This window comes from Callospermophilus lateralis, chromosome 15, assembly GCF_048772815.1.
Source record: "Callospermophilus lateralis isolate mCalLat2 chromosome 15, mCalLat2.hap1, whole genome shotgun sequence".
NCBI lineage: Eukaryota > Metazoa > Chordata > Mammalia > Rodentia > Sciuridae > Callospermophilus > Callospermophilus lateralis.
In genome coordinates this window covers 42,251,416-42,279,265 of record NC_135319.1, presented here as the reverse complement: position 1 = coordinate 42,279,265, position 27,850 = coordinate 42,251,416, and the positions used below count along the sequence as shown (strand labels likewise).

Here is a 27,850-nt window from a genome sequence, read left to right as displayed (position 1 = left end):
GCTCTGGTCCTGTAGGAGTGGCTTCTCAATCGGTGATTTACTGTCTGCGGAACGGGCTGGGCAGCGGCTTGGCGACTGAGATGGTCTAGAGGGAGGTAGGGGGCTTCAAGGTCAGCTCCCAGCCAAACAAAGGTCAGGCCAGGAAACTCCAGGACACGAAGGACCCCAGTAACCTGAGGTCTGGGTGGGGAGGGCTCGGGGCTGAAGGCAAGGAACACGGAGCCTTTGTTCTCTGCAGGGGAGGAGGAAGGCCTGGCTGAGTGGGGGTGGAGGGCTGGGGGGGGCAGCAGGCAGCAGCAGGCACAGGCCTGGACCAGGGCCCTTCCCTGGACTGGAAACGATGCGGATGGGGTGCTCATGCCTTTCTCCCCCCGGAAAAAGTTCCCAGGCCTCCCTTCCGGGAAAAACACAGCTCAATTCCTGCTTCCCTGCCCCAGCCAGTCTCCAGACCAATAAGGACCGGAACCATGGAAATCCCAGGTCCTCCGGTAATTAGGGCCGGCAGGAAGTGATCTAGGGAATTACCGGGGTCGGGCGCCCCATTGAAGGCCAGGGCTTTGGAAGGGCGGCTGGCTTGTAATCTCAATTTGAGATCGGTTGATTTTGTAGTTAGTTCCAAAAAGAAAAGTCAGCTCTAATTAATCTGTGGACTTTGGAGTACAGAAGAAACCGGGCTCAGAGAGCACGGGGTGGGGGCTGGCGTCCCTGCAGCCCCCGGGGGGCCTCAGATCTGGGGCTGGTGTCTCAGTTTTCTGATCTGCTTTAATTTAAATGGTCTGGACATCCCCACTGAGATTTCATGGCTTTGAAAGAAAATGCTGTCCCTACCCCACAGATTCCCATCTGTCCGGAGCCCTCTGCAGCATGTGAACGCCCCTGGAGGCCTGGGGTCACTCGGGCCCTTGGGGAGCAGCAGGGGTGCAGGAACCTTCAGGAGGAGCTGTTGCAGAGGGTGGAGAGAAGCTGCATGGTGGCCCTGGATGTCAGGGACAGTCCCAACCGCCTGGGGAGTCAGTGGAGGGGGTGCTACTGGGAAAAGCACTCCATTTCCTTGGTCTTTGACTGAACAGGGCAACAAGTCCTCTGTGATTCTGCCACAGGTCCTCCAGGTAGGGCTGGAGGCGCCAGGTGGCCTCAATCCAGTCGTGGCCTTCTTGTGAGAACAGCGTCCACCTCTGCTTTCTCCCATGGAAGGACCGAGGGGCAGGCTTACTGGATATCCTGGGGTCCCTGAGGCCCAAGCAACACAGGGAGTAAAGTCATTTGGAGTAAGGCTCTGGGATCAGCAGCCCCTGCTCTGCCACTTTTTGTCTGTGGGCCGGGGGAGAGCCTCTATGAACCTCGCGGTGCTCTTCCGTAAGCTGGGGAAGGAGTGAGACCCGTCTCACGGGGCTGTCACAGGGAGACAAGAAAATGGTGCTTGTAGAGAGCCTGGGACAGCATCGCTTGTGGGGGAGACTCAGAAAGGCAGTCGTAACAACGCAGCCCATAGTTCTAGAGTGACGTCCTGGCCCTTGTTCTGACGGGCGGGTCAGAAACATCACACCCTCCGACAGGAGAATGAGGTGGGGCTGCTCCTGGGCTCTCCTCCCTGGGCACCCCTGCCCCAGGACTGTCTCTAAGGCCTCCTGGAGCAAGAGGCCCTGGCATCCGGGCTCCTCTGGTCTGGAGCAGCCTGCAGGAGGCACTGTGAGCCACAGCCTGGTTCTCCATGCGAACCCCGAAGCTTAACACCCCCACTTGGGACGAGTACCAGCTCTGATACACTTGGAGATGAGCTCCCATGGGGTTTGTGACCCACGTAGTCTGACAGTGACTCTCTTGAAAGGGAGCCGAGGTGGCAATGCTTTGAGCACATTCTGAGTCTTGCCACGCACGGATTTAAAGTAGATCCATGTCGTAATGTGGATGGAGTCAGTACCACGTGGGTGTCCAACGATGCTCGCAGTGTCTAGGCAGGAGGGCTGGCCTGTGAGCCCAGACTGCACTAGGCTTTGGTCTTGAGAAGCTGGTGGAGAAGCTGGCCTTGCTGCCCTTTGAGGGGACGCCAGGTCCAGTCCAGCAGTAGGGTTGTGGTAGCAGTGGAGGGGGCTGATCCTCAGCAGGCTGAGAAGTTCAGTTCTACCCTGGGCTGAAAGAGACCTCCCTGCACACGTGTCAGGGGACACTCCCGTGGTGGATCCGTGCATGACCCCTTGGGTCCCCTCATGCCCTGACAGCAAGGGGCAGCCACATGGTCTCTGTCTCAGCCCTATTCCCACCCACGGGCTTGGGCTCCTCCCTGGGATGGTGGGCGGGAGCAAACGCAGCTTTCAAGCAGGTGTGACCATGCCCCCTTCAGCCTCCTACCTGAGCTCTTCCAAGGGAGAAGAGAGGGAGGGGAGGGCTGCTGGGCTCAGGGGGGGAGTTTGGAAGATCAGCCTCCCCATCCCAGAGAAACCACGGGGAGGGTGGTCTAAGGCTGCCATCAGGCGTAGATTCAAGAGACGTGGCTTCTCATCCCAGCATGCTGTACATTAGCTGTACGACCTTGGGCGAAGGGCTAACCTCTCTGAACGTCTTATCTATACAATGGGAGGAGGAGCTCTAACCACTGGGCGACAGGACCAAGCGAGGCAGCCTATGACTGAACTCTGGCTAACCCAGAGACGCGAAGTATTGCAAACTTGTCTTTGGGCATCAACGATTAAAAAAAAAAAAGAGAGAGAAACAAAACAAAAAAAACTCTTCATCTCGGGATTCTGAGGGGAAGCAAATTTCCGTGTAGACGTGGCAATCACTAGGGGTCAAGACACCTACCAATCCCCGTGGGGCTGAGGAGTGACCCCACATCCTTGGGAGTGGGACCCTCTGCTGTTGTCCTGGGCTGGGAGCCACCAGCCTGTAGGACGGCAGGAGCCTTCCCGGGATCCAGAGAAGCAGGGAGGGGGGCCACGTCCCCAGCCTCTCCACACTGCAAGAGAAGAAGCCGGGATGGAAGAGCAGAGCCGGGTGGTCTGGCAGAGGAAGAAGGGAGGGAGGCGAGAGTCCAGCACGGAGAGGAGGGCCTTCTCCTCTTTCCTGTGAGTCCTGAGAGTGCTGATGCTTCTGACAGCTCTGCATGTGGGTTTGAAAGACTTGGACACAGGCAGAAGGAGCCCAAGTCTCCCACAAAGCCAGGAGCTGCTCCTTCTGGCAATGTGCAGCCAATCTGTCCCCAGCAAGCCACGGCTTCCCTGCACTGGAAGGGCTTTTAACCCAGTCTCCCATCTGAACACAACCCAGACCAGCGTTACCCACCTTCCGCTTGAACAACCCAGGAAGGGAGCCCCCTACCCACCTGCCTTCCCTCCCCAAGGACCTTGGCATTGGGAGGCTCCTCTGGTGGAGCTGGGATTGCTCTTCCCGGAGAGCATTTGCTCCTCCCTAGTCACCTGTCCCCACCTTCAGCCAGAGATGCTTGAAGGAGCCTCCTTCTATCCCCAGAGCTAGCCTCTTGGCTTCTTGGGGCCAGGAGCTGCCCTGGACTACCCTGTTTTCTCTGCAAATTCAATGCAGCCAGAGTTGAAGGATTCTTGCTACAGTCTGCACCTAGGATGGCCATACTCCCGGGCCAGGTGCTCTAGGGTCAGGACACCCAGTGCTCAGCTGGGACCTCTGCATCCCCAGAACAACAGACAAGAACAACAGAAAACAGGGTGGTCCCCATCCATGGTCCCCAAGCTCAGCATGGAGCTCTACCCAGGGAGGGTCCTGTAACTTTCTTCTACTTATCAGACCCCCATGGGGCCAGTCCAGACATGGCTGCCCAGGTGGGCACAAGGGATTCTCCTGGGCCTGAGGTGTGCCTCCTTTTTGGAGGAACCCGAATTCTGGTTTGCAGCAGATGCAGGCACCCAACATGGTATGATGCCAGCTAAGGGCCTCACCATGACCCCTGGGGACCCTCTTCCAGCCCCTCAGCCCCTTCACAGCTTGAGAGAGCTGGTCTGGCTTCTAATGGGAAAACCAACCCTGCTGAGCTGCACCAGGAGGCAGTAAATTTTGTGAGTCTGCATGAGTGGATAGAGGCAACTGTGGGAGCTATAATTTCCACTTCCTGACATACTACAAGTTTCTCAGTTTATGCAGAACTAATTAAAGATCTCTCAGGCCTCAGCATTTCACCCGCCAAGCACCCATAAAACAACGTGGCGATGGCAGCCGCCTATGGCAGGAGTGAGGAGTGTGTTTCATGGTTGAACGGGTCCTCCCCTTCCAACATGCCTTCCTCCTCCGGGTGCCTCTCCACCCTGCCTCTTTTTTCCTCCTGGAAGGCTTTGGAAGCTTCCCATCCAGGGGCTGGAGGGCAGGGATGAGCTCCTAGCAGCAGGTGAGACTGGAAGAACCCCAATCTGGACTTGAACCCTTGCTCTGCTCCTTCCAAGCCATGACGCGAGCCTCAGTTTCCCCACCGACTAAACAGAAGCAGGGCCACGCCAGGCTGATGGGATCAGAACCAGACCAGGTGGGAGGATGGTGTGGGGAGTGTCGCGGGGGCTCAGTAAGTGGTGACTGCTATGCTCTTACAGTCACCGTCACGACTGCTCCTGGGCCTGGGCTCGAAGTGTTTCCTGTCTGAAATAACATCTCCCTTCAAACTGGCGGGCTGGAAGGAGGGCAGGAGTGGACTGGAAATGACCACAGGTGCTCTGCTACGCCTCTGATGGAGCAGTGGAGACCAAGGTCCTTCCTATGCTGAGGCACGTGACTTAGTCATGTAACTTGCTTTGACTTTCGGGGCATTAAAAAATGTGACGTCAGCAGGTGCTGGGAAAGTGCCTGTGTCCTGAGAGCTGCTCATTTTGAAAGCTGTCCGGGGCCTGCCATGGTGTAAGGAAGCCCGTGTAACTGGAGGACCAAGGCCACGGGGAAGAGAGCAGAGGCCCCCAGCCAGATCAACCATCAGACACAAGGATGAGGCCGTCCTGGCCTTCCAGCTGTCATCTGATAAGCAACCCCATGAGCAAGCCCAGGGGAGACCAGCCGAACTCCCAGGTCACCAATGCATAAATCATGTGGAATGAATATTTGTTTTAAGTCAGACATGTGGGATTGATTGTTACGCGGCAATAGCTGACTGACACAGGTCCCCACTCATCAGAGTTGAGCTCTTGGTTGTCTTCTCCCAGGGCACTTCTGGAACCCCTCCTTACCTGCATCCCCCCACCCCTGTATGCACAAGCACCTTGTGAGGTACCATATTGTTACAGGAGTAACAGGAGTGCTTCTGTCTCCTGATCTGGTAGCTGCCAGAAAGCAGGGTGGTCCCCATCCATGGTCCCTAAGCTCAGCATGGAGCTCTGCCCAGGGAGGGTCCTGTAATCTTCCTTCTACTTATTAGACCCCCATGGGGCCAGTCCAGACATGGCTGCCCAGTGGGCACAAGGGATTCTCCTGGGCCTGAGGTATGCCAGGCCCAGAGCCCTCCTGTCTCAGCCCCTGTCTTTTTCCCAGTGGAAACACTGAACCCTGCTCAGGCAACCTCACAAGTGACGCGAAGCTCACATGGGGCGGCACATGTCCAATGTACTTGTGCGTAACCGAGCCCAGCTCTGTGGGCTCTGTGGGGCCCCTCGTGGCTGCCCAGGGCTAGGGTTCTCCCCTCCTTCTTACCTTCCGGCCGTGGTAGCCCTGGATCCCCGGATCTCCCTGGGAAGAAAGAGACGACCATTAGGTGACTTTCCCAATGCCCAAACGGCCACACTGCTCCCACACAATACCACTTCTCTTCCTCCCAACGACTCCGAATCTCTAGGGGCCCCTAGTGGCTGGCAGGGGGCCCAGAGTGGGAAACACACACAGCCACCTCCAGCCACCCCTGGGACAAGAGTCCTTGGAGACGCTTCTGCTCATCAACACAGCCCCCGTGTGCCCAGGCTGAGGCATGCTGGGAAGGGCCAGCTTGGCAGGGACTCAAGACCCCTGATGGTCAGTTCTGGCTCCACCAACGACTCTGTGGAAGGTGGATGAGCCACTTTTCCCAGGATGCTCAGCTCCCACATTCATAAAACGGAAGGGTGAAATCAGTGTCCTTGTCCCCAGAGCCTCAGAGTCCTCGGCTGCAAAGGGAGGGTCTCTTTGACATTGTGCGTTTCTGTGCAAGGTTTCACGAGAGACCAGATGACTCCAAGGTCGCTTCCAGCTCTGAAACCTTGCGGACACTATTTTATTGGGATATTGTGATGGTGTTGCGGGCCTCTGCTTTGAGTCTCTTAGAACATAAAACTTTCTATGGCGGCTGCAGCTCAGGCCTGAACCCGCAGAGGGGCAAGACGGGCAGGAACCGGAGCAGCTCCCATAGGGACGGTGGGGCTTTGGAAATGAGCCAAGCTGGGTGGTCTCTCAGCTCCTTCCTCAGCCCCCTCCTGCAGGGAACCCTCCCACCTGTTTGATGCGCCAGCCAGGAGGACTCTCACCTTCGGTCCAGGAGGCCCAGGTAAGCCCTGTGGAAGCAAGAAATGGGTGAGTGGGGGTGGTTTCCACAGGTAAGCAAGGTGAGGTGGGTTTATGGTGCAGGCTGCGCCAGAGCGGCCCCTGACAGCCATGACGAGAGAACAGGTATGCAGAGAACTGTTCTAGAGCACCCAGAAGAACATCTGGAACCTGTGGAGGGCACTTGGGGACAGCAGGCTCGTGTCCCTTTGGAACCACATGGGCGCCGTGGGCAACTCTGCTGGGCTCGGCCCCTGGAAACTAGGCCAGTGACCTCATGCTAAATTGACCGTGTGGTGTGGTCTAGGTCCTCACCCACCCGCCTCCTAATTGGGACCCCTCCCTGGAAAACCGGCCTTACCCAGCAGGGCCTCAGTTTTGCCCTGGCCCTGCCCACCTTCAGAGGAGCCCGCTGTCTCCCTCTGCCCAGGGTGCTGTGACCACAGCAGCTGTCTGTGGTCAGGTGGCGTGGGACCAGGGGCCTTTGGAAGCCAGAGGGAGAGGCCAGGGGAGGCCGGCTCCATCTCAGTCTCGGGCGTAGGTCTGGGCAGCAAGCGTGGGCTGCAGGAAACCACGATGCCTAGGTCTGGCCTGTTTCAGTTGTTTTTAAAAACTTGCTTTCTGGTTAGTTCCTTATAAACAACCTAACAAAGAAAACCACCTGGCTTAGTTCCGTGACGGCGAGCTCCTGTGTTGAGCGGGAGAGCCGTGGTCTGCAGAGAGGGGGATTTTGAGCACTTTGGTTTTCTTGGCTTGGTTTGGTTTAATCTTCTAAATGCACTTCCTTCCCGGTTTTCCATTTTCCCATGTAAAGATTGGTGGACGTTAGACTAATCTCCCTCTCTGGGGTCATGGGGAGAAATTACAGAAAGATTTCAAATCTGTGCTGGGGCCGAGCGGAGCAGGGGAGCCAGCTTCTAATAACTTGGACTTTCACACTGTGGTAATGGCCTTCCAAGCAGAGTGTCCCCCTGCCCAGAGGGACCCAACACTGAGCTTCAGGATCAGCCCAGGAGGAGCTGAGGGGCTCAGGCTCAAGCCTGGCTGATCTCGAATGTGGCCAGACACAGTGGAAGCCATTTGTCTGGGACACTGGACCCATGGTTCCACCTCTTAGATCCACCTCAGAGACACCCTCAGAGATGTGCACAAACATTTGTTCCAGGATATAGATTGCACAAGGGGACTCATTTGCTAAGTTATAAATAGCCCAGCAGCCCCGAAATCGATATCATGAGGGACTCTTTTCTGATACAGCACAGCTTCATGACATGAAGTGAAAAACTTCACATGTCAACTGTTCAGGGATTTAGAACATTACCAACCTGGACCCTGTTTATGGCTGGTAAGGAAGGACTCCCCAGAATGTTAACAGGGTGAACTCTAATGTGGGGAAAGAGGCCATTTAAAACAATCCCTCATTATGTTGCTATTTTTTTTCACAGAGAATGCACGATAGCTTTGTCATAAGAGAGAAAACTTTTTTTTCAACCCACAGGAAAAACATTATTAAAAGGGAAGCTGATTTTGCCTTAGCCCCGTCCCTCTGAAAATATAGACTCGGTCCTCTCCCTTCTTCTCTGGAGAAGTCCAGCCACATGCCCAGTTGTCCTGCCCAGCGGCTCTGTTGTGCTAAGGGGCTGAGGAGGAGGAGGATCTTGGCCATGGCTTGAACGTGGGCAAGTTGGTGGCCACTGGGTTTGACCTGTCACTTGGAAAGGGGTCTCTGTTGCTCCCTGGACCCCTCCTAGCGGAGGCCCTGCCAATTCTCAGGCTGGATGCTGGTCCCTCTAAGTGGCTGGCAGGGGGCCCAGAGTGGGGAACACACACACCGTGGAAAGCGTGTTCAAGCCCCCTCGTAGCCTTTCAGAACCACTGCCTCTGACTTGGGTTTTCCTGAGCCCAGGGGTCTGGGACAGCCATCAAAAGTGGCCCTGGGGGATTTTCTCTCCAAGTTGCTCTCTGCTGAGGCTGGGAAAGGGGAAGCCGATTAGTGGTCTCCCTACAGGAAGGCCACACGTGGACATGACCCCAGCAGGTGTGTTTGCAAAGCTGGAGGGCTACAGGGGAGTGCCACTGAAGGGCAGCTCCTCACACGGCCACCCAGGTCCAGCAGCCTTGCCAAGGTGCTTCGGTTTTACAGAGGGAACTCGATTCCCTGTGGCTGTTCAAGGTTCGGAGGTTTCCAGAGAGTTCTTGGGCTGAATGTTGAAGGAGACAGGGGAAGGATACTTACAGGTGGCCCCATGGGCCCTGGCAGTCCTGGGTGTCCCAGAGGTCCACTTGGTCCAGGGGGGCCTGGTGGCCCGGGTGGGCCTTGGATGCCGGCCTGGCCCTGTTCACCCTGAGGTTCATTGAGACAAAAGTCAGGGAGAGGATCCCTGGAGAGAAGGACCGGTTCCCACCCAGGACCATGCACCCGGTGAGGCCCCACGTGGGCTCTGTTGGGAAGGTGACAGTGGGGGAGACGGTGGCGTGATGGTGATGACGCCGTGGTGCTGGTGACTGCATGCAGGGGCTGATGGCGGCGAGAAGCGGGTGAAGACATGAGGTCCCCAGGCTGTGGGGCTTCAGGGAGAACCTGGCTGCACAGGCCGCGGGTCCTCCGCAGAGCCCTGTGTGGGGCAGTGGTAGACAGGGACACAGCCCCCACCGGCTCCTAGGCTGGCTGGATGTCCAGAGTCCAGCCCAGGTGGTCTGCCACCCGGGCCTCCCTCTGCCACCCTCTCTCGCTGAGCCCAGCCTCTCTCCTGCCTCAGGTCTTAGCCCTTGTTGAAGGTCAGCTCCAGATGGTCAAGGAGGCCCTTGGGGCGGAGGCCTTGGGATTCTGTTTGGCTTCTTGTTTAATCCAACAGGAGATGTTATGTGACCAGTTTGGATTGGTGGCATCAGATACCAAAGAATCCGGGAGCCCTGGCCACCCTGGACCCACATCCCTGCATCCTGCAACAGCCACCTCATTCAGGTGAGACAGGAGTGTTCTGGTCGGGCGGTCCCTGCCCTCCCTACCCTTTCTTGCCTGTGGCTTGCTTCTGTCACCACCAGATCTGCCTGACCTCAGAGGTTTGCAGCCCTTGGCTTGGTCGAAAAGCCTTTGAAGCTGTCAAGGACGTCACACCCATGGCACTGTGAGTTCTAGTCTCTCGACCCGCCCCATTCCTGACCCAACTGCACTGAGCCCCCCAGGCCTTGTCCCTAGGATGTGCTGAGAGCCCAGGAAGGCCAGGGTGACATTGCATTCCCTCATCAGCAGGACAGAGCCTGGTCCCTGTGACTCAGATCTGGGGTTGGGGGCGATCATCCGATTGTCCTGGGCTGTGACATCATTGTATAAAAGACCTTGGCAGGGAGGATTGGGGCTCAGCTGTTTCCTCTAGATAGAATGGCTGGTGGCGGGAGAGCTCCTAGACGCAGGGGGGCACAGGAGGCTGGAGTTCCGGGCCAGCCTCCCTGCTCAGTGTGACCCCAGGGGACCCCCTGGCTCTCCTGCTTTTCTGTGGGAAGAGTCCTGCTGTGGACTCCACCAGGGACGTAGTGACTCTAGACAGGAGCTGGTGACCTGGGAGCGGGAGGTGGGAGATTTGGCCACCATGGCTGCACAGGCTGACAGTTAGAAGGTCCCTAGGGCAGAGGGTGCAGCCAGCAACCGGGCTCCGGGACCTGGCCCCATCCTGCCAAACCCCAAGAAGCCACTGTAAGGGCTCCGGGTGTCCATGGTGGAGGTGGAAGCCGCTGCGTGCGGAAATCGCTTCAGGGATCGCCCTGGCCCTGCCCAGCTTCCTGTGGGTTGCTGATGGGTCCTAGGGGACCGTGTCTCTCCTGAACCCAGAGGAGCTTCACTACATTTGGCCTTCCAGAGGGACCACTGCAGCTTCCTTGCCAACCAGATGAAACCCAACGAAGCCCCTGGAGTCCTCAGTCCCCCTCAGAATCCTCCACGCCCCTCCTCTGCCTTAGATTCTCCAGAATGTTCCTACGTTTTTGAAGGATAATTCACTGGGCAGGGGAAGGCTTGATCTGAATCAAGTCCCTGAGGTCCTTTCTGACTGTGAAATTCTAGAATCTTCCACAGTGCCAATTCCATTTCACAGAAGAGAAAAACCGAGGCTCAGAGAAGTTGAGCCCCCTCACTGAGGTCACGTGGAGAATTCTAGGTGAAGCCAGGACCCCCGATCCGAAGCCCAGGCTCTCTCCTCTCCACTGAAACCAGCCCTGTCAAGATGGGCTCTCCCTCCAATTCTCTGCACTTTGGAAATGACCTCCAGCACCATCTGCTAAGCCCATCAGAGCTTATGTAAAAATTCCTCTCTCAACTCATCTCGGGCCGTCTTGCAGAGCCTGTAGAATCAATACTGGTTTATCGATAGGAAATGGACCAGCTTTTCATGGCCCAGGATGGCCAGCTGCATAGAAACCTCATTCCCCTGGCAGAGTCCAGGACAGGAAGCAGAGGGGCCCCTCTTCTCTCCTGCTTTGGGAACCAGGTCAGGGCACATAGAAGGTTCTGGCTCAGCCACCCCTTGCTCTGGAAAGGCAACCTGTGGTGACCGGGATGGGCCCTCAGCGTCTTCCTCAGCAGGGTGGGGGTGATGAGCATGCCTGCCCCCTCTGGTGGCTGAGCTGGGGTGACTGAGATGATCTGTACAGAGTGCTCCCGCCAATGCCTGACCCCGGCAAGGGCGCCACAAAGAGCAGCCCACCCCGCCAAGACCACGAGGGGCCGTCTGTGGGGCCCGGAGGAGGGGCTCCCCTGCAGTGGGGTCTGGCACGGCAGGGCTGGGGGCGGTGGGGCAGGCCTGGGGCTGCTCTGGGCCGCCAGCCGCCTCTGAGCTGCCCTGCTGGGTAAGCGCTGGAGCGCGTGGAGGTTCTGGAGGATTTGGCCGGGTAACGTGATACGCAGCCTTGGGCCTTGGGTAGGGTGTGCGTGGTGTCCCTCTGTATTTTTAGCTGTTTGTGGGAGGGATTGTTCAGCCTGGGCCGGTCAGGGGCCTGGGCATCCAGGCTTCCAGAGGGTTGCTCAGAGCCCTGCCACGCCCAGCCTCTCTGTGCCTTGGGGCACTCCCTGTGCAGTGTAAGGACAGTGAGGGGCGAGGTGAGCAGCCCTGGGCTCCCTAGCCTGGAATTAGCAGTAACCTTTTGGAGAGCAGGGTTTGGCAGAGTAACCTTTGGGAGAAATCGCTTTGTTTCCCATCCCAAGCTCCTAGGTTAGCAAGGCAGGAAGAAGGAAGTAGCTGCTCACAATGGTCACACCCAGTGGTTGTGGGCTGTATTCCCTCTGCCAAAGCCCTCACTCCTCACACTCAGGTTACAGGTGACCAGATGCTGAGCAATCAACATTTCTAAGTATAAAGGATGTAGGTCTGACTGAGAGCCCTGGATGTGGGGTCGAAGACCTGGCTGCCAGTTCCAATTCTCCCTCTCACTGTGCGCGTATCTTTGGGTCAATCAACTCTCTTCTCTGAGCTTCAATTTCCTTGTTTCCAAATATGAGTAAGAGTAACAACAACAGCTAGGAACTATTTCCAGGAACTATGTGCCAGGAACTATGTCCACCTTTCCTCATGTACAACAAGAGCCCTGTGAAGTTGACCCTGTTATTATTCTTATTCTACAGATGAGAACTGAGGCCCAGAGAGGGCCTAGAAGGCACTTGCTTAAAATCACACCGCTATTCACGGGCAGAGACCCTGGGCGGGTCCCTGCTCTGTAATTTATGGACTGTGTGACTAGGCTTCACCTACTTCACCTCTCTGAGCCTTGGTGTCCTCATCTGTGAAATAAGGATGATCATGCCTAATTCCTAAAACTGTTGAGAGAATTACAGAAAATCAGGCCTGAAAAATGGATAGCACAGTCCCCGGCTGCAGTGACAGCCTGGCTGGCGGCCGAGTCGTGACGGTGTGGTGGAAATCGCGGCTCTCTAGGGCCTGGGCGTGCGCGTGCTCATGTCTATGATATCCTGGGTCCATGTCGGTCTGATTAAGTTTAACCATCTTAGAGCCAGGTTCTGGCTTGGTCCACAGCCCCAGCCTGCCTGTGGGGCCCAGAGAGTGGCCGAGTCCCTCGTGCAGGTCGGCAAGCAGAAGGTGACTACCTGGAAGGTCCGCCTTTTTATGACGGGGGGTGGAGCCAGGCGCACGGAATTGAGGAGAGGCAGCAGCTGAGGAGAGAGATGAGGTGAAGGCCAGAGGGCAAAGGCCAAAGGTCGCAGGTATTCAGACCGATGCCGAAAGTCACCAGGAGGGCAGAGTGGCCAAGAGGGTCGTAGGAGAGGAAGAGAGAAGAGAGGTTAGCGTGAGCCTGGGGGCTGGAGGGCAGACATGGACGGGCACTCTCAGCTGGCCCTTAGATGGCACAGCTGGCCCTCAAAGAAGGAGTGGCCCTCGGTCTGCACCCTACCTTGGCCTCCAGGGTGGAGCTTGGAGCGCTGGCCAGCAGCCCCGAGCATGGGAGAGTGGCTCTCCTTGGCCATGCAGCGGCCTCCTGACACATGGCCCAACATGGCACGGCCGGCCCTGCCCGTCCCTGCTCAGTGGACAGACGCTGACCACTGCAGACTCGGAGGCTCTGGCTTAGAAGCCACAGACCAGCTAAATTGGTACTTGAAGTCAGTCTGATGTACGGCCTCCTTTGGGATCTTTTTTGGTAGGACGAGAAAGGCTGAGGTCAGCTACTCTGAGGAGGATGTCAAGCGGGGTCCTGGGCTGCGCTAGCCCAGGGTGTGGTGCGTGTGGGCACACGCTAAGTGCTGCTGAGGTCCCCCGCTGGGGCTGGCAGGTTTGGAAAACAGGCTGGGTAAAGAGGTCTCCGGAGTGGTCAACCACTTTTTAGGGGGGAATAGGCAATTTGCATTTTTTTTTTTTTTTTTTTTGTACTGGGGACTGAAAAACCAGGGCCTGACGCCTGCTAGGCAAGAGCCCTGCTACCGAGCGACAGCACCGGCCCTTTCACCCGCCCTTTTAATTTTATTTTATTTTGAGACCAGGTCTAAGTTGCCAAGGCTGGCCTCGAGTTTGTGACCTCCTGCTTTAGCCTCCCAAGTAGCGAGGAATTCGGGTGTGTGCCACCAGGTCTGGTTCCTTAATGTGATTTTTATTTCTGAAAATTTTTGCTGCTTCCCGTCCCTCTGTGCATTGAATATCGAGTGACCCAGGGCTTTAGGAAGCAGTTAGACTCCATGTGCCAGGATGGTGCAGAATCGACCACTTGTTTTCAACAGCACTTTAAGGGGAGGCTCCTGCAAGGAACCTTAAGAACCAGGAGGCACTTGTGCCAAGAAGGTGCCCAGCTGAGGAACTGGAAGCCCCTCGTGGAGGGGTCCCTCCAGGTCACCACCACAGGCAGCTGCCACTCACAGGGCCCTACCCCTCCTGCTACGGGGACCGGGGGTGTGCCATGTTGGGCTCGGTGTCCAGAAAGCCTCTGGGCAGAGAGGGGCCAGAGACCTCCCAGGACCTACCAACCTTCAGGGTAATTATCTGGTTGGAGCGCAGAGCCGCTGGGGTGCTACTCGGGTTCTCCTGGTTGGGGGACGAAGGCAGCAGAGACAGGGTGATGGGCAGAGGGAGAGGGAGAACCCTGACTCCAGCAACCCAGCCTGGCTCTCCGTGAGGCCGGCCACCCCGCCATGCCCGAGGCCCACGTGGAAGTCAGCGGGCCGTCAGAAGCCCCGCGTCCCGCCCTCTTCTAACTCAACGTGCTCTGTCCATCCACAGGTGCCCAACAGGTGTCCCTCCCCAGACTGCCTCAGCACTAAGGCTACGCTTGGCTGCACTCTGTGGCCAGGGTGCTTCTGGAACCTTCCATCACTGCTCTCTTCCCTCTCCTTGTGTTGGGCTGAGGGGCAGAGGGTCCGTCCTCTCCTTCCCCAAGCGTTCCTTCAGGGCCAATGACACACTGCCTGAGTGTCTCCGGCGAGCTGTCCCTGGGCGGGGGGATGCTGTCTTTCTCTCGGGTAGCATAACAATCCCGTGAGTCCATCATTTCAAATCAACCCAGCTGCCCTTCTGTTATTGTGTCGGGATCAGGCGGGAGCACCAGGCCCTGCGCCCCGGGAGCCCACGCCACACAGCTCTGTCTGCACTGCTGCCGGCTCGGGTCCCCCAGCCCAGGCCCCGCCCAGCCTCGGCCTCGGACCTAACCCTGCCTCTCACAGTCCAGGCCCACTGTGGCCTCTCTCTGGCCCAGGGACATAGAGGTCCGAGACAGGCATGCACGCCTTCCTGCCAACCAGGTGGCTGGGCAGAGGGAGCCCCTGCCAGCCGGGCCCTCCCAGGGCCTTCCAGAGTTGGGGCCACCCTGAGCCTGGTCTGTGCCCATCTCCATCCCCTATGTCCCCTGCCCCAGCACTGTCTGGAAGTGGTGGTACCAAGGGGAGCCACATGTACGTCTCTGGGCCCAGTGAGCCCACTACAGAAGGGGTGGCCACCCACGCAGGCTCATCCTCTCTGTACTTGCTGCCCGTGCACAGGCTCTGCTGCTGGCCCTCTGGGCCCTGCTGGAGGGAGCCGAGCGCAGCCTGCCCTCTCCTGTCCCCAGCTCGGTGCCTGTTGTTGGTGCACACTGAGGACTTCCCGTGGGCCCACAGTGGCCTGTTAGGTCCTGTATTTTGGGATGGAGCAGCCCCAGGTGGTGGTGGGGGAGGAGCCATCTCAGCCCGGAACCCCCCATGCTCCAGGGGAGGGCTCCCTCTGTCCCCCACGGGCCAAGCAGAGACTCGATCCCTGGACGGGTAAGTTCCCCACGATCCCTGCTCCTCCAGGTTTGGGTCACATGAAGCAATGACCAACCCAAAAGCCCCACATATGTGTCCAGGGAAGGCTGTCACACGTGGACACTCTCGCGTGCACACACTTGCTCTCGACGTGGGCAGGGTTTGACAGACCACGCGAGTCACGTGGCGCACAGAGAGGGTGAGGGGCAGGCAGCTGGAGTTCCAGAAGGTTCGGGAGACTCCACCCAGTCAGCAGACAGAAGGGCAGACGGACCGAGACACTTGAAGTCAGCCCCACATAAACACACACAATGGTCCCCGTCCCCTGGACGGTCAGCCGGGCTGACTCAGCACACCACCACCCTGTGCCTCTCTTCTCCTGCTGAGTGACGTGGGCTGTGGCCTCCCGTCCCCCAGGCCCCGGGGTGCCCCGGACTCTGGAGAGAGGAGGTCAGTGGGACTGTGCCTCAGGGAGGGGTCCAAGGGCCCTGCCCAGTTGGGGGCTCACTTACCCGGTGTGGGTACTCGCCACACTGACCCTGGGGAGGGGAGAGAAGGAAAGGGGTGATTAGGTCCTTGTTGGGGGGCCTGATCCTCAGGGCCCCCAAGACCAATGGACACAGCAAGCCTCTCTCCACCCACGAGACCTGTTGTCCAGGCCCTGGTCTGAGCCCTCTGAGACCTTGTCCCTGGCTGCCATCAGGGACGAACCCCCGAGAGCTGTTGGGAAATCGCCCAGGGAGCACGGGGCGGGATCGCACAGCACATGGCCTGCAGAGTTGGGAGTGACCACCCGCCAGTCCTGATGGCAGGCCCCAAGGCAGGGGACACCTTCTCTGGGCCGAGAGAACTAATGGTGTACAAACCGGTGCCTCGTAACCCTGAAGGCTCAAGGGTCAGGGCACACTGTGGTGTGGCCCAGGGACACAGAGGGGCAGAGAAAGGAGCAGGCGCCCTCGGCCCAAGGAGGCAATGCCACCACCCACCTCCCTTCCTGTCCTCACATGCTCTGGGGCCCCGGGGCTCTCCTGGTCCCTGTCCCTCTAACTCAAGTTTGAAAATGACCACGGCGACCCCTCCCCAGCTGTCAGGAAGCCACGTGGCAGACATCCTAGGAGCCACCCCCATACCCAGCCCTGTGCCCACCTTTTCTCCTTTCTGTCCTGGGGGTCCCTGCAAAGAGACAGAAACGAGAGAGTTAGGGGTCAAAGGCCAGGATAAAGGGGCCCCAAACCTCTCTGCCGGGAACTGGGAAGAGGAGGTACCCACCGGCTGTCCTCGGGGACCCACCAGGCCCTGTGGAGAGGAAACACACAGGTCAGTGGTCAGGGGTGGGCCCGAGAACCACGTCTGGGTGGGCTTGGGATGGATCTGGGTGTTTCCCCCCGAGGGTCCTGGGGTCCTGGAGGCTGGCCTGTCAGCCACGTCCCCCTGTGCCTGACCTGTTCAAGGTGGTGTGTGCATGACCAGGTGGGCCCTGTCCCCACAGATGCCACCCTTCAGCTGTTCCTCCGACCACAGGTGTCTTGCGGGATCCCCAAGGGGAGTGGCTCCTGCGCCCGCTGGTGTTCTGGGGTCCTGCGTCCCACACTCTGAGCCCCAGGACACACTGAATGTCCTGCCTTCTGCCACTGAGCCAGAAGGGCTTCAGGGCACAGGGCGGCTGGCTGGGCCAGTGCTGCAGACCCTGGGGCTCTGGAGAAACCTTGGTACCGAGGAGGCTGGGGTTGGCACCCTTGAAGGTCACCCCGAGACCCCTTCGTGGAGCACAAGGGGTCTCGGGGTGACCTTCAAGGGTGTCTTGTCAAATTCAGGGTGGGGAAAGCCCTGCGTTCCTTGAAGAGGTCCCGGGGTCTCGCTCTGGGGGTCCCCTACTTCAAGGAGGCCACACAGCTGTGGGCAGAGGGGACGACAAAGACGTCCTGGGCTGTGGGCGGTCCCTGTGAGGCGGGCTCCCGGGTGTGCCAAGCTCAACTGGCATGGCCCGAGAGGAAGGGTTGCCAAGGTGCCAAGAAGGGGGTTGGCAGCTCAGGGAAGGGCAGTGCCAGGGAGGGAGCCCAGCCCTGTCTGACCACAGAGGTCCAGTGTTCCCAGTCCACCACGCTCGGGACTGGCGGGACCTCAGGAGGGAGGGCTTCTAGGTTTGGCTGCAAACACAGCAGGACGCCCTCCCAGGTCCTGAGGTCCTTCTAGCCCCTGACCTGGGGGTCTGGGAGGACCAACCTATGCTCTAGTCTTTTAGGGGGGATGGGTCCAGAGATGGGACTCAGAGGCCACTCAACCACTGAGCCACATCCCCAGCCCTAGTTTGCATTTTATTTAGAGACAGGGGCTCACTGAGTTGCTTAGCGCCTTACCATTCATTGCTGAGGCTGGCTTTGAACTTGCGATCCTCCTGCCTCAGCCTCCCAAGCCACTGGGATTACAGGCGTATGCCACTGAGCCCAGCTTACTGCTCCAATATTTTTGGGCCCTGAGCTTTGTGCCATCTGGGTGAGTGGCCTCAGGGTGCCAGGAAGAGCCGTCTCCTGCTCCCAACTTGCAACTGGATCAATCTCCAAAGTGGGAAGCTCCCAGGAGGCCCACGGGAGGAGGCAGGACCCTTGGGACCATCCCCAGCACCCCCAGCCCACCTGGCTAGCTAGTATCAAGTTCAGCAGTGGATGCTTCAACTGAGAGGACCACGGGCCAGACCACAGATGACCTGTCCACCTTCTCCTAGGACAGGGAGAGAAGGGTGACCAGGAGGACTGCAGGGGCAGTAGCAGCTGAGAGGCATAACACACAAGTTCAGGACTATAGAGGGAGCCCTGGGGACTGAGTCCAGAGGTCCCAAAAGTGGCCCATGGGACAGTTATGGTCCCACTTAAGAGCAAAATGAGTGTCCCCAAAAATTTGAATTTCAAGGCCAGGTGTGGTGGCACATACCTTTGATCTCAGCAGCTCTGGGAGGCTGAGGCAGGAGGATCTCGAGTTCAACGCCAGCCTCAGAAAATTTGCGAGGCCCTAAGCAACTCAGTGAGACCCTGTCTCTTTTGAAGTACAAAACAGGGCTGAGGATGTGGCTCAGTGGTCGAGTGCCCGAGTTCAATCCCCAGGAACCATCCCCACCCTGAAAAAAACCCTGAATTTCAAGCTTCTCTTAAATATATTAAATCCAACAGCACATGGTACCCATTAGCTCGCGCCAGCCACGGACACAACCATGGGTGTGCTCAGCCCTGGGCCAACAGTCCTTCACTAGCATCCAGAACAAGGGCCCAGGCACTTGGGCTTCCTAGGTGCCAGGCGCGGGGCTTGGCACAGGGGCACGTTCAGGTGGCTCAGCTGTGACAGCCCTGTGGCCAGGTGGGGTCAGCTTGGGTTTAGGGTCTATGCTCTGCGCACAGCCCATGTGGCTCCTGGGCCTGGGATCCAGACGCCGTTCACACCCCTCCTTGCAGGACTGCACAAGGACACCCCTCCACACCTGACCTGAGGTTCTCGGGGCTCTGGTGAGGTGGGTGGGGCAGAGGTCCTCCTTTTGACAGGTGAGAATATAGATTATGTGCGCCCCGTGCCCAGTGTGGGGTGCCCAGTGGGGGAAGCTGTCCCCTGAGGGAGCAAGCTGAGATGGTCGGGTGACAAGGTGGAGACAATCCTGCGAGACAGCGGTGGCCAGTTAATGGCTGGGGTCTAATGGCTCTGTGCCCTGTGGGTCTATGGGTGATGATGGCGCAGGCCAGGGGTCTGTCATACTGGCCTGGCTCAGGGGCAGGGGAGGGCCCTGCCCTTTCTCCCAAGTCAGCTCTGACCCTTAATGGACAAGGAAGGCACCTGGGTAGGACCCCATGACATGAGTCTGAATCTTAGCTCTGGTATTTAAAGCTGTGTGACCTCAGGCAACACATTTAATCACTCTGTGCCTTAATTTTCCTGCAGTTGGAGAGGGGAATCAGGCTAAGTACAAATGCCTGCAGTGGGAGAGGGGAATCAGGCCAAGTACAGATGCCCACACAGGGAGAGGGAGTTCAGGCTAAGTACAGATGCCTGCAGTGGGAGAGGGGAATCAGGCTAAGTACAAATGTCTACAGTGGGAGAGGGGAATCAGGCTAAGTACAAATGTCTGCAATAGGAGAGGGGACTCAGGCTAAGTACAGATGCCTGCAGTGGGATAGGGGAATCAGGCTAAGTACAAATGCCCACAGTGGGAGAGGGGAATCAGGCTAAGTACAAATGTCTGTCCCTGGCCACCTCCAAGGAGAGCTGCCATGGGAGTGCCCATGTTGTCTTCAAGAGCCATGGGTGCAGCTTGGGAATGTGGAGTGAGGTACTGACTGCCCTGCCCCCTGCTGCCCCTGGGTGGCTCTTGTTTTGTGTGGCAGAGCCCTCGCCTGCCTGCCCCCCAGCACCCCATGAGGATTGGGGCCTTTGGTGTGCACGGCTGGGGCACCTGTGAGGGGCAGCCACTACCACAGTCCCTTTTCTGGGCAGTGAGCCCAGGCTGACCCTCCAACCCATCTCAGAAGGCAAGAAAGCTGGGGTCTTACCGCGTCCCCTTTGGGTCCGGGATGGCCCTGGAAGGAGAAGGGAGGAGTGAGTGGCAGCCACACTGTTTGCCACGTAGACGCCCCCCCACCCCCGTTCCCCCCACGGCTGCCCATCCTCAACACGCTGCTGGCTTCTTTCCTGTCTCATCTGGTCACTCCATCGCTGGCTGGGCCACCCCGCCCACCAGCAAGGTCATTCCCACCTGGCCTTCTCTGGGCCTTACTACAACTGCCTGCTCTTCAGGGGGGCGCAGAGGTGGGGCTGGTCTCTGGCTGTGGGGTGTCTGGTCCGGGGGGTGAGTAGACATGACCACTGGGGGTCCCCAGGCCTGCAGGGTGAGTGGCTGGATTCCCCTCTTAAGTTGGGGGGCTGGGGAGGGAGACTGCAATTCTGCGTGAGCTCCTTGCTGGTGCGGGGGCCGGGTCCAGGGCCTGACGGTGGCCGGCCTTTCAGGATTAGACTGCGGACCTGTCCACTCCTCCACCCCCGCTGCCTCTTGCCTTGCTCAGGCCCCTTCCAGGCACCCCAGAGTCCCCACATTCTGGCCATGGCCAGCGTGGCCACAGGGCCTGTGCTCTGGGGAAGCCACTGGGGTGGGGGTGCTCATTGGAATAGCCCCTCCTCCCCCTCCACCAGCCACACTTCTAGCCGGTAACTTTCTAAATCATCTTCCGAAGAGTCAGGGTCTTGCAGGGGGACCAAGACCCAGGGTCAGTGAGCTGGACCCTGGTGGGCGGGGAGGAAGCCCCAGCCTGAGCAGGCCTACTTACCGGCTTGCCGTCCAGCCCAATGGGACCCTGAAAGCAGAAAAAACAGATGTAAAGACGGCGCACCCCAGGCCTCCTGCCAGGGGCCAGCCCGGCACGGCGGGTGGGCGTGTAGGCTCTGCTCCTGTCGAGTCGCAGGCCCAGCCCTGCTGACCCCTTGCTGGTTCTGTGACCGTGAGTAAGCCCAGGCCTCCTTTCCCATCCTAAGAGGGGGACAAGAAGAACAGCACCTTCCCCAAAGGGAATGGGTGCTGCCTGCCAGTGGAACCCAATGGGTGACTTTGTCACTGAGACCAAAGACTTCTTACCCCAAGTAGAGAGTGGACACCAGGCGTGACTCAGCAGAGGGCCCCAGGAAAAGGGAACTAGCTGCTCCCCTGGTCCTGCCTCTCAGAACCTGCCTCGGGGCCCCTGGGCAGCAGTCCAGGGCACCCACAGGGCCACCCTGGTGGGCCTCCTCTCAGGGTCTCCTGTCCAGGTCCAGGGTCCCGCTGGGGTTTCCAGCTTGCGACTTCCCCTCCTGCCCTGCCGCCCCTTTATTTGCGCAGGTATTTACGTTCCTGTCCCTGTTCCCACTAGGAGCCAAGCCCTGAGCTACTCCCCCGGCCCCTCAGCCCCCTCACTCACCGGGAATCCAGGAAAGCCTCGCGTGCCTGGCTGGCCCTGGAAAGAACAGGAGCACATGAGGGCGGGCAGCAGGGGAGGGCAGGCCAGCTCCCCCGGCTCAGCCGGGCGCCCATCCCTCGGCGCCCGTGTGGGACACATTCACCACGTGGGTCAGCTGCAGGGAGGACAGGACAGAGAACAAGGGAGATGGGTCTTCATAGGAAATCCATGAAGGACAGGGACGGGAGAGGAAGACGAGGGCCGGCAGCCTAGGCCTGCTTCCCGGAGGGGGTCCCTGGAGCGCTCCTCACTGCTGTGGGATGGGCCAGCAAGATAGCAGGGACTCCGTCGGTGGTGCCCTCAACTCCCAGATCCAAGGCCTCCTCCGCCTGCTCTGCATTTACAGCCATGGCTCGTGGCCACTTATCGGGGATGGCTTGAGTATCAGCAGATCCCCTGACCTCTGGGCCGTGTGTCTCAGGCTAGAACAGGTCAGCCTGCTCGCTCTCAGCTCACCCTGGCCTGCGGGCTTCTCCCAGCATCCCCGGGATTGCCCTCCTGGAAATCCCTGCCCGTTCCCCTGGGGGTGCAGAGTGGGCCCAGAGGGACAGTCTTGCTCAGTGGTCAGAGCCCAGCGGTCTGTGGTCAAGATGCAGGACAGAAGCAGCACGAGGCTCTGAGGACGCTGGGCTGGAGGCCACCAGAAGGTTGACGATCACCAGAACTAAACATCGGGAATCCCCTCCCGTCCCTTCTCAAGAGCCACCAGGGCTCCTCCTCCTCCTTCCAGGTGGTCCTCGCTCTCTTCCAGATGGACCGTGTCAGTTTCCTCTCCTGCCCCAGGCACCCCGCTCACTTGCCTTTCCCAGAACACACATGTCCTGCTCTCCGCTTGGGGTTGCCCTTGGCTTAGATGGTCACAGTCCTTCCCAGGAATGGGCTTTGGAGTGTGGGAGACGGAGTTCTAACCCTGCCCCACCAACCACCGCTGTGTGACTCTGAGCAAGTTGTCCGACCTCCCTGAGCCTTAGTTGCCGGTCTGTAGAACGGAGATGACCGAAGGACCTCAGAGCCACTGAAGGACATTCCAGGATGTCTGGAAATCAGTATGGTAGCTGTGACCGACCCAGGTTGGTTGAACTGACCTGAACAGAGGAGGTGCCAGAATAGAGCAAGGTTGCCTTTGAGCGCAGTGTGCCTTGGTTTCAGGGGGGTCAGTCCCAGTCAAGAGGTTCCAGAACCAACCCAGAGGGAGAGCTCTCTGGATTCCTCTGCTGTGACCTGAACTGTCCCCCGGCTGCCTGGATCCTCCAGAGGGTCCAGAGACCTCTGCCCCGGGGACACCGAGGCCGCCAGGCTGGGTGGGATGGGGACCCCACCACGTCAGGGTGGGCGTGAGGGTGCAGCAGGGAGCCAGCTGGGGCTCAGGGTAGACTTGTGGCAGGCACCCAGAGGACAAGGGGGAGGAGATGCCACTCATGTGTCTGTAGGGCCCTCGGCTTCTCTCCTCTCAAGGATAAATGATGCTGAGAGTAGCCCTAAGGAGAAACCCCGGAAACCGAGCAACGCCATCCCCGAAGCCTCGCGGTGTAAACCATGCCCCTTGTAGGAGAGGCCCCAGGAAAGGTCAGGCGGAGGCGCTTCCAAGAAACCTCTCCAAGGCTCCTTCTGGCTAATGTTTACGTGGTCGGGATAATCACACGGTTTACTGATGACAGAGCCGGCCCTGGTAGCAGCACGGAGCTCTGCAGCCCAGGGCCAGGGCCAGGGCTGACCAGGCCTTTTCCAGGGATTTGGGTAGGAATGCTGTCTTCGACCAAATGGAAACTGGGACTCCACTTCCCGGAGATGTTGGGCCTGGGAAAGGCACTTAGGGAGACTTGGAACTGAATTTTAATTTATATCTTCTCAATTGCTAAACTGAGACGTTTATTTCAATTTTTTTTTTTTTGTTGTTTTTTTGGTACCAAGGACTGAACCCAGTGCTTTGCATATGCTGAACAATCTCTCTACATTGAGCTACACCCTGAAATCCCCCGCTTTTTTTTTTCTTTAATTTTGAGACAGGATCTCACTAAGTTGCCCAGACTGGACTTGAACTTGGCATCCTCCTGCCTCAGCCTCCCAAGTGGGTGCCACCATGCCAGCCGTCTCTTCCAGTGTTCATTGGCCAGCCCTTTTCAGGTCAGTGAGCTACCTGTTTGTACTCATCACATACATACATTTTTAGGTAGATCTCACTATGTTGCCCAGGCTGGCCTTGAACTCCTGAGTTTAAGCCGTCCTCCTGCCTCAGCCTCTTGAGTAGCTGGGATGACAGGTACAAACCACAGCACCCAGGTTTTAATAGTATTTTCTACTGGGTGGTTTACCTTTTATCTCTTTGTCAAAGCTTTTTGTCAAGAATATTAACTTTCTTTTTTTTTTTTCTGTACTGGGGATTGAATCCAGGGATGCTTAACCACTGAGCCGCATCCCCAGCACTTCTTAATTTTTACTTTGAGACAGAGTCTCACCAAGTTGCTTAGGGCCTTGCTAAGTTACTGAGGCTGGCCTTGAATTTGAGATTCTCCTGCCTCAGCCTCCCCAGCCACTGGGATCACAGTTGTGTGCCACCAGTAAGAATATTAACTCTTTAGTCGTCAGATGTGTTGAAAATACTTTCTAATTTGCTTTTGTGTTGGACTTTGCTTATGCCATATTTTTCTCCATATCCCAAAACATTGATGTTTACTTGTGGCTTTGGGGTTTTGATTTTTTATTCTGTAGTTGTAGGTGGACAGAATGCCTGTATTTTACTTAATTTTATGTGGTGCTGAGGGTCGAACCCAGTGCCTCACACATGCTAGGCAAGTGCTCTGCCATTGAGCTACAGCCTGAGCCCGACGCTGGGTTTAATGCCATGTTTTGAAAGAGTCTTCCCCACTTCAGATCTATAAAACATTCACTCATGCTTTGTCCTCTCATTCTGCGGTTTACGTTTACACCTAAATATTTTATTCATTGGGAATTTGTCCTGATAATAATGAGTCGGACAGAGATTCAGCTGAGCAAAACTTTCTCAGTTCACTTTTTCCCCAGTGGACTGCCAGCGGCCCCAGACTGTTTCCTGCACACCTTTCCTTCTCTCCCTGCTCTGAAAGGAAGCCTTTCACCTGCCAGACCTCTGCCTGTGTCCGCCTTCCGGTCTCGCCCCTCTGTCCTCTCCATTTGTTCACTGGGATGGCTCTGTATATGTTGATATCTCCTCTGACCCCTCTCCCCACTCCCCAGAGGGTTCCTGAAGTTCTTACAAGCTAATTTTTTTTCTGAATGAACCTCCATATTTTACTGGACGCCCCACCCCATAAAAAGTTCACGGGATGAGGAGTGCATTAAATGGTAGATAACAGATTTGCTGGCAGAGGATCTGTGCATTAGCGTCATCTCCTTCCACACAAGGAGCGGGGAAAGCGGCTTTCCCCAGGTCTCTGCCATCTGCCCCCTGATTCAAGGCTGGGGCAGAAAGGGAGTTCAGCGGGGGCCTCGCCTGCTGAAGGCGGACCCCTCTGCTAATGCTCCTGGTCTTTCTCCCACCTGCAACCTGTGTGCAGCACTGATGGAAAGTTCTGTCTGGCAGGAGACTACTGGGGAGTCCCCTTCCTCTCCTATTTGATGCCCCAAAGAGGGTCAGTCCTGTGTCTGCCTGGGGCTTGCCTCCAAGTCGGAGCCAAGAGACCACCTGGTTGAGCCTGGGGACCACTGGATCCCCGGAGGGGCTGGTGGCGGGCAAGGAGCACCCTGGGTACATGGCCTTTGCGGATGCCTTTGGAGAGAAGCTCCCACGGTGGCCAATTTGAGCTGTCAATGGGAGGTCGCCAAACCCCACTGGGAGGAGGTACACAGATGCAGGAGGGCCCTGGCACAACACCCTGCATCCCAAGCCTCCCGCAGCCAGTGCCCGGTCCCCCCCCCAGCCTCCTGAGGACACCCCAGACTCATCTGCTCCAGGGACCTCATCCCCCCGCCCCCACCCCACAAGTCCTGCTCCTGGGAAGTAAGCACGTGGCCGGACGCCGCCTCTCAGGTCAGCAGCGTGAGCCCCCGGGGCCTGCTTCCCCGCTAGTCTCCTTGGTCATCACAACACTCATCAAGTCCACCTCTGAAATGTCCCTTTGGTCCACCCCCCCGCCCCCCGGGCCACGGGCTCGGCTCCAGGCCAGGCCTTGGTGACTGTGGCGCCTTCCAGTCCCCAGACGCAGCCTCTGAACAGCTCCCTCCGGATCAGGGAGGGGCAGGGAGGGCCTGGAACTGCACATGGGATCGTGTCCCTAGTCGGCGTCCCCCAAGCCGAGGGCTCCCCACCACCCTGGGGACAAAGCTCTTGTTCCTGAAAGTTGTGTGGGGCTCCTTGTGACGAGGCCCTGCTGGCCTCCCTCCTGGGGTGTCCCCCTGGAGGCCTTCTCTCTCCTCAGGCTCCGGGTGCTTCTCCCGGTCGAGGCTCGGCACCCTCCCCGCCTCCCCACCTGGGCAGCCTCCTGGAGTCAGGTGAGTTCCCTGTCCTCCCAGAAGCCTTCCTTGTCCCCCCAGGCCAGGCCCAGTGCCCCTCCATGTGCCCCCCGTTCCCTGACCGTTCCCTTACACTGCCTGTCGGAACCGCTGGGCTCTCACGGCACCGGGGGCCTGGAGGGGCACGTCCCACCGTCCCCCTGGCACCTAGATCCTAACAGAGCAGCTCAGCTCGGGGGCGCGGGGCAGCTCCCTGTGGACAAGAGAAGTTCAGGTTTCCCCTCGGCCTCCGAAGAGCAGCTGCGGGGCTCGGGAGCCCTGTGAGATGGGGGTGTCCCCTAACCTGGCGGATGACCTGCCCGGCCGCTCAGGGTCCGGCCCCATTGTCACGGGCTCTCAGGAGCCCACACGCCCAGGCGCTGCCCCGGCCACTTGCCTGACTGGAACGAGAATGGCCCTTCCCTGAAGGGCTCGGCGGGCCCCCCTTTGCTTAGACCGATTACGAAGCTCCAGGAGAGGAGGCAGGTGGCCCGAGGGCGGCGAGGCGGCTTCTGATGCGCAGCATTCATTCTGGGCCCTTCCTGGCTGAGCCGAGAGCCGCATGTTCCCATCACTCCCAGCTGCCGCCTCGGACTTGCCCCTGGACCTCTGTCCTAATGACAAGCAGACCCTTTGCCTCCCCTTCCCCGCTCCCCCAGTCCAGGGCACAGTAGGAGCTAGGAGGGCGGCCCCTGCTGTCATGAGGACTCGGCTAGGGTGGCCAAGCCATCCTGGTCACGGTCACCCACATGAACCAGTGTTGAAGGACCCTGGGCTTGGCCAGGACTCCTGGGGCCAGAAGACCTTTCCTAGCGCCAACTTGGGTGCCCACAGGATCACGGTTTCTCCTGAAGGTGAAGGTCCTGTATGTACATTAGCGCCTCAAGACAGAGGGGCACTTGGGGGAAGTGCAGCTTAGAGTGAGGCCGGCCTGGCCAGACCCTGGCTCCAGCCCTCGCAGGCAGGCAGGCCTGGGTGAGGGTGAGCTGCTTCTTTCTGGAAACTGGGCTGGTGGGGCTGCTGTGCCAGAGACCTGAAGGAGAACCAGTGTGTGACCGGTGCCCGGGAGATGGACATCACCACTGTCATCCTAGCAGAAGGTGCTTCTCACCGCGGATTCAACCCCACGTGGTGGTTTATTCCCAAGGGGCCTCCTGCACGTTGGGCCCAGCTACCGACAGCACAGGGCACGTGCTGCAGAAGGGCAGCCTCCGCAGAGACTTTAAGGGAGCCTGTCAGGTGTGCTGAACGGGCATCAGAGGAGCTACCTAAGCCACGCAGCAGGACCTGTGTGGTCACCACAGGAGGTAGACAGGGTGGGCAGGTTCTGTGTTATTCCCCTGTCCCACCGTCAGGCCCACCCCAGGCTCCATCTCCATGCCAGAACCAGGGGACTGCCTTTCTCTGTGACCCTCCTATCACACAGCTGGGCTCCGGGCATCTGCACTGTGGCTCTCCCAGGACATAAGGAGGCACATCAGAGCAGCAGCCACGTGAGCCCAGGAGTGACAGTGACAGGGCCGTCTGACCCGGCCATTACAACAGCAGGTGTAATGCACTCACTTAGGAGTCACACTGACATGGCTGGCTGATCACTCCCAGTGTGGCCACTGTCTAGCCGTGTGACTTTATATAAACCGCTCAACCTCTCTGTGCCCTGGTTTTCTTATCTGGAAAGTGGAGGTTCTCATGGGAGGATTAAGTGAGTTAACAGGTGTGGAAGTCTCAGGATACTAACTGCCACAGACCAGTGTCTGTCCTCACCATTATAGTGCAGGCGGAGTCCAGAAGAAAGCTTATTGATAAGGACAAGTCTCCTCATTCAGGTCTATTCAAATGCTGCCCCGGCCCAGGGCCCTGCTCATCCTTCTGCTCCTGCTCTTCCCCTCTGGGGTCTCCAGCAGCTCTGACTGGCTCTGCCTCTCAGCCCCCAGCCCTTAGCACGTCTCATCCTGGGTCCTCAAGCTCCTGGCGGCCTCCTACCTTGGACGCAACCTGGCGCCTTGTTTCCTTCTCCCCCACCCGAGGTGGGAGGCTCCTGCTCTGCTCTTTGTTGAAGGCAGAACCGTGGGCGGGCAGGGCTTCACCCTCCGTTGGTTGTTCCTGACCCCGTCTCTGTGCGTGGCAGGTCAGGAAGACAGCGCGTGACCCGACTCTGCTGCTGCCTGAAAGCCCTTCCCCTTCCCTGGGCCTCACTGTCCCCTTTTGAGAGGACTGTGCCAAACACATCTGGGGACCCGTGACCCCACGACGT

General features: G+C 58.4%; 1 protein-coding gene across 1 annotated transcript in view; it reads right to left on the bottom strand.

Moving 5' to 3' along the window:
* Nucleotides 1-27,850, bottom strand: part of Col13a1 (collagen type XIII alpha 1 chain) — a 155,682-nt gene that overhangs the window by 53,763 nt on the left and 74,069 nt on the right. The window contains exons 8-18 of the mRNA XM_077105354.1: nucleotides 21,091-21,126; nucleotides 20,467-20,493; nucleotides 19,696-19,722; nucleotides 16,436-16,462; nucleotides 16,313-16,339; nucleotides 15,679-15,705; nucleotides 13,917-13,973; nucleotides 12,548-12,613; nucleotides 8,690-8,797; nucleotides 6,438-6,464; nucleotides 5,635-5,670 (exon numbers count right to left, since the gene is read on the bottom strand). Coding sequence (XP_076961469.1) covers nucleotides 5,635-5,670; nucleotides 6,438-6,464; nucleotides 8,690-8,797; nucleotides 12,548-12,613; nucleotides 13,917-13,973; nucleotides 15,679-15,705; nucleotides 16,313-16,339; nucleotides 16,436-16,462; nucleotides 19,696-19,722; nucleotides 20,467-20,493; nucleotides 21,091-21,126 — 465 coding nt within the window. The remainder of the gene's footprint in view (nucleotides 1-5,634; nucleotides 5,671-6,437; nucleotides 6,465-8,689; nucleotides 8,798-12,547; nucleotides 12,614-13,916; nucleotides 13,974-15,678; nucleotides 15,706-16,312; nucleotides 16,340-16,435; nucleotides 16,463-19,695; nucleotides 19,723-20,466; nucleotides 20,494-21,090; nucleotides 21,127-27,850) is intronic.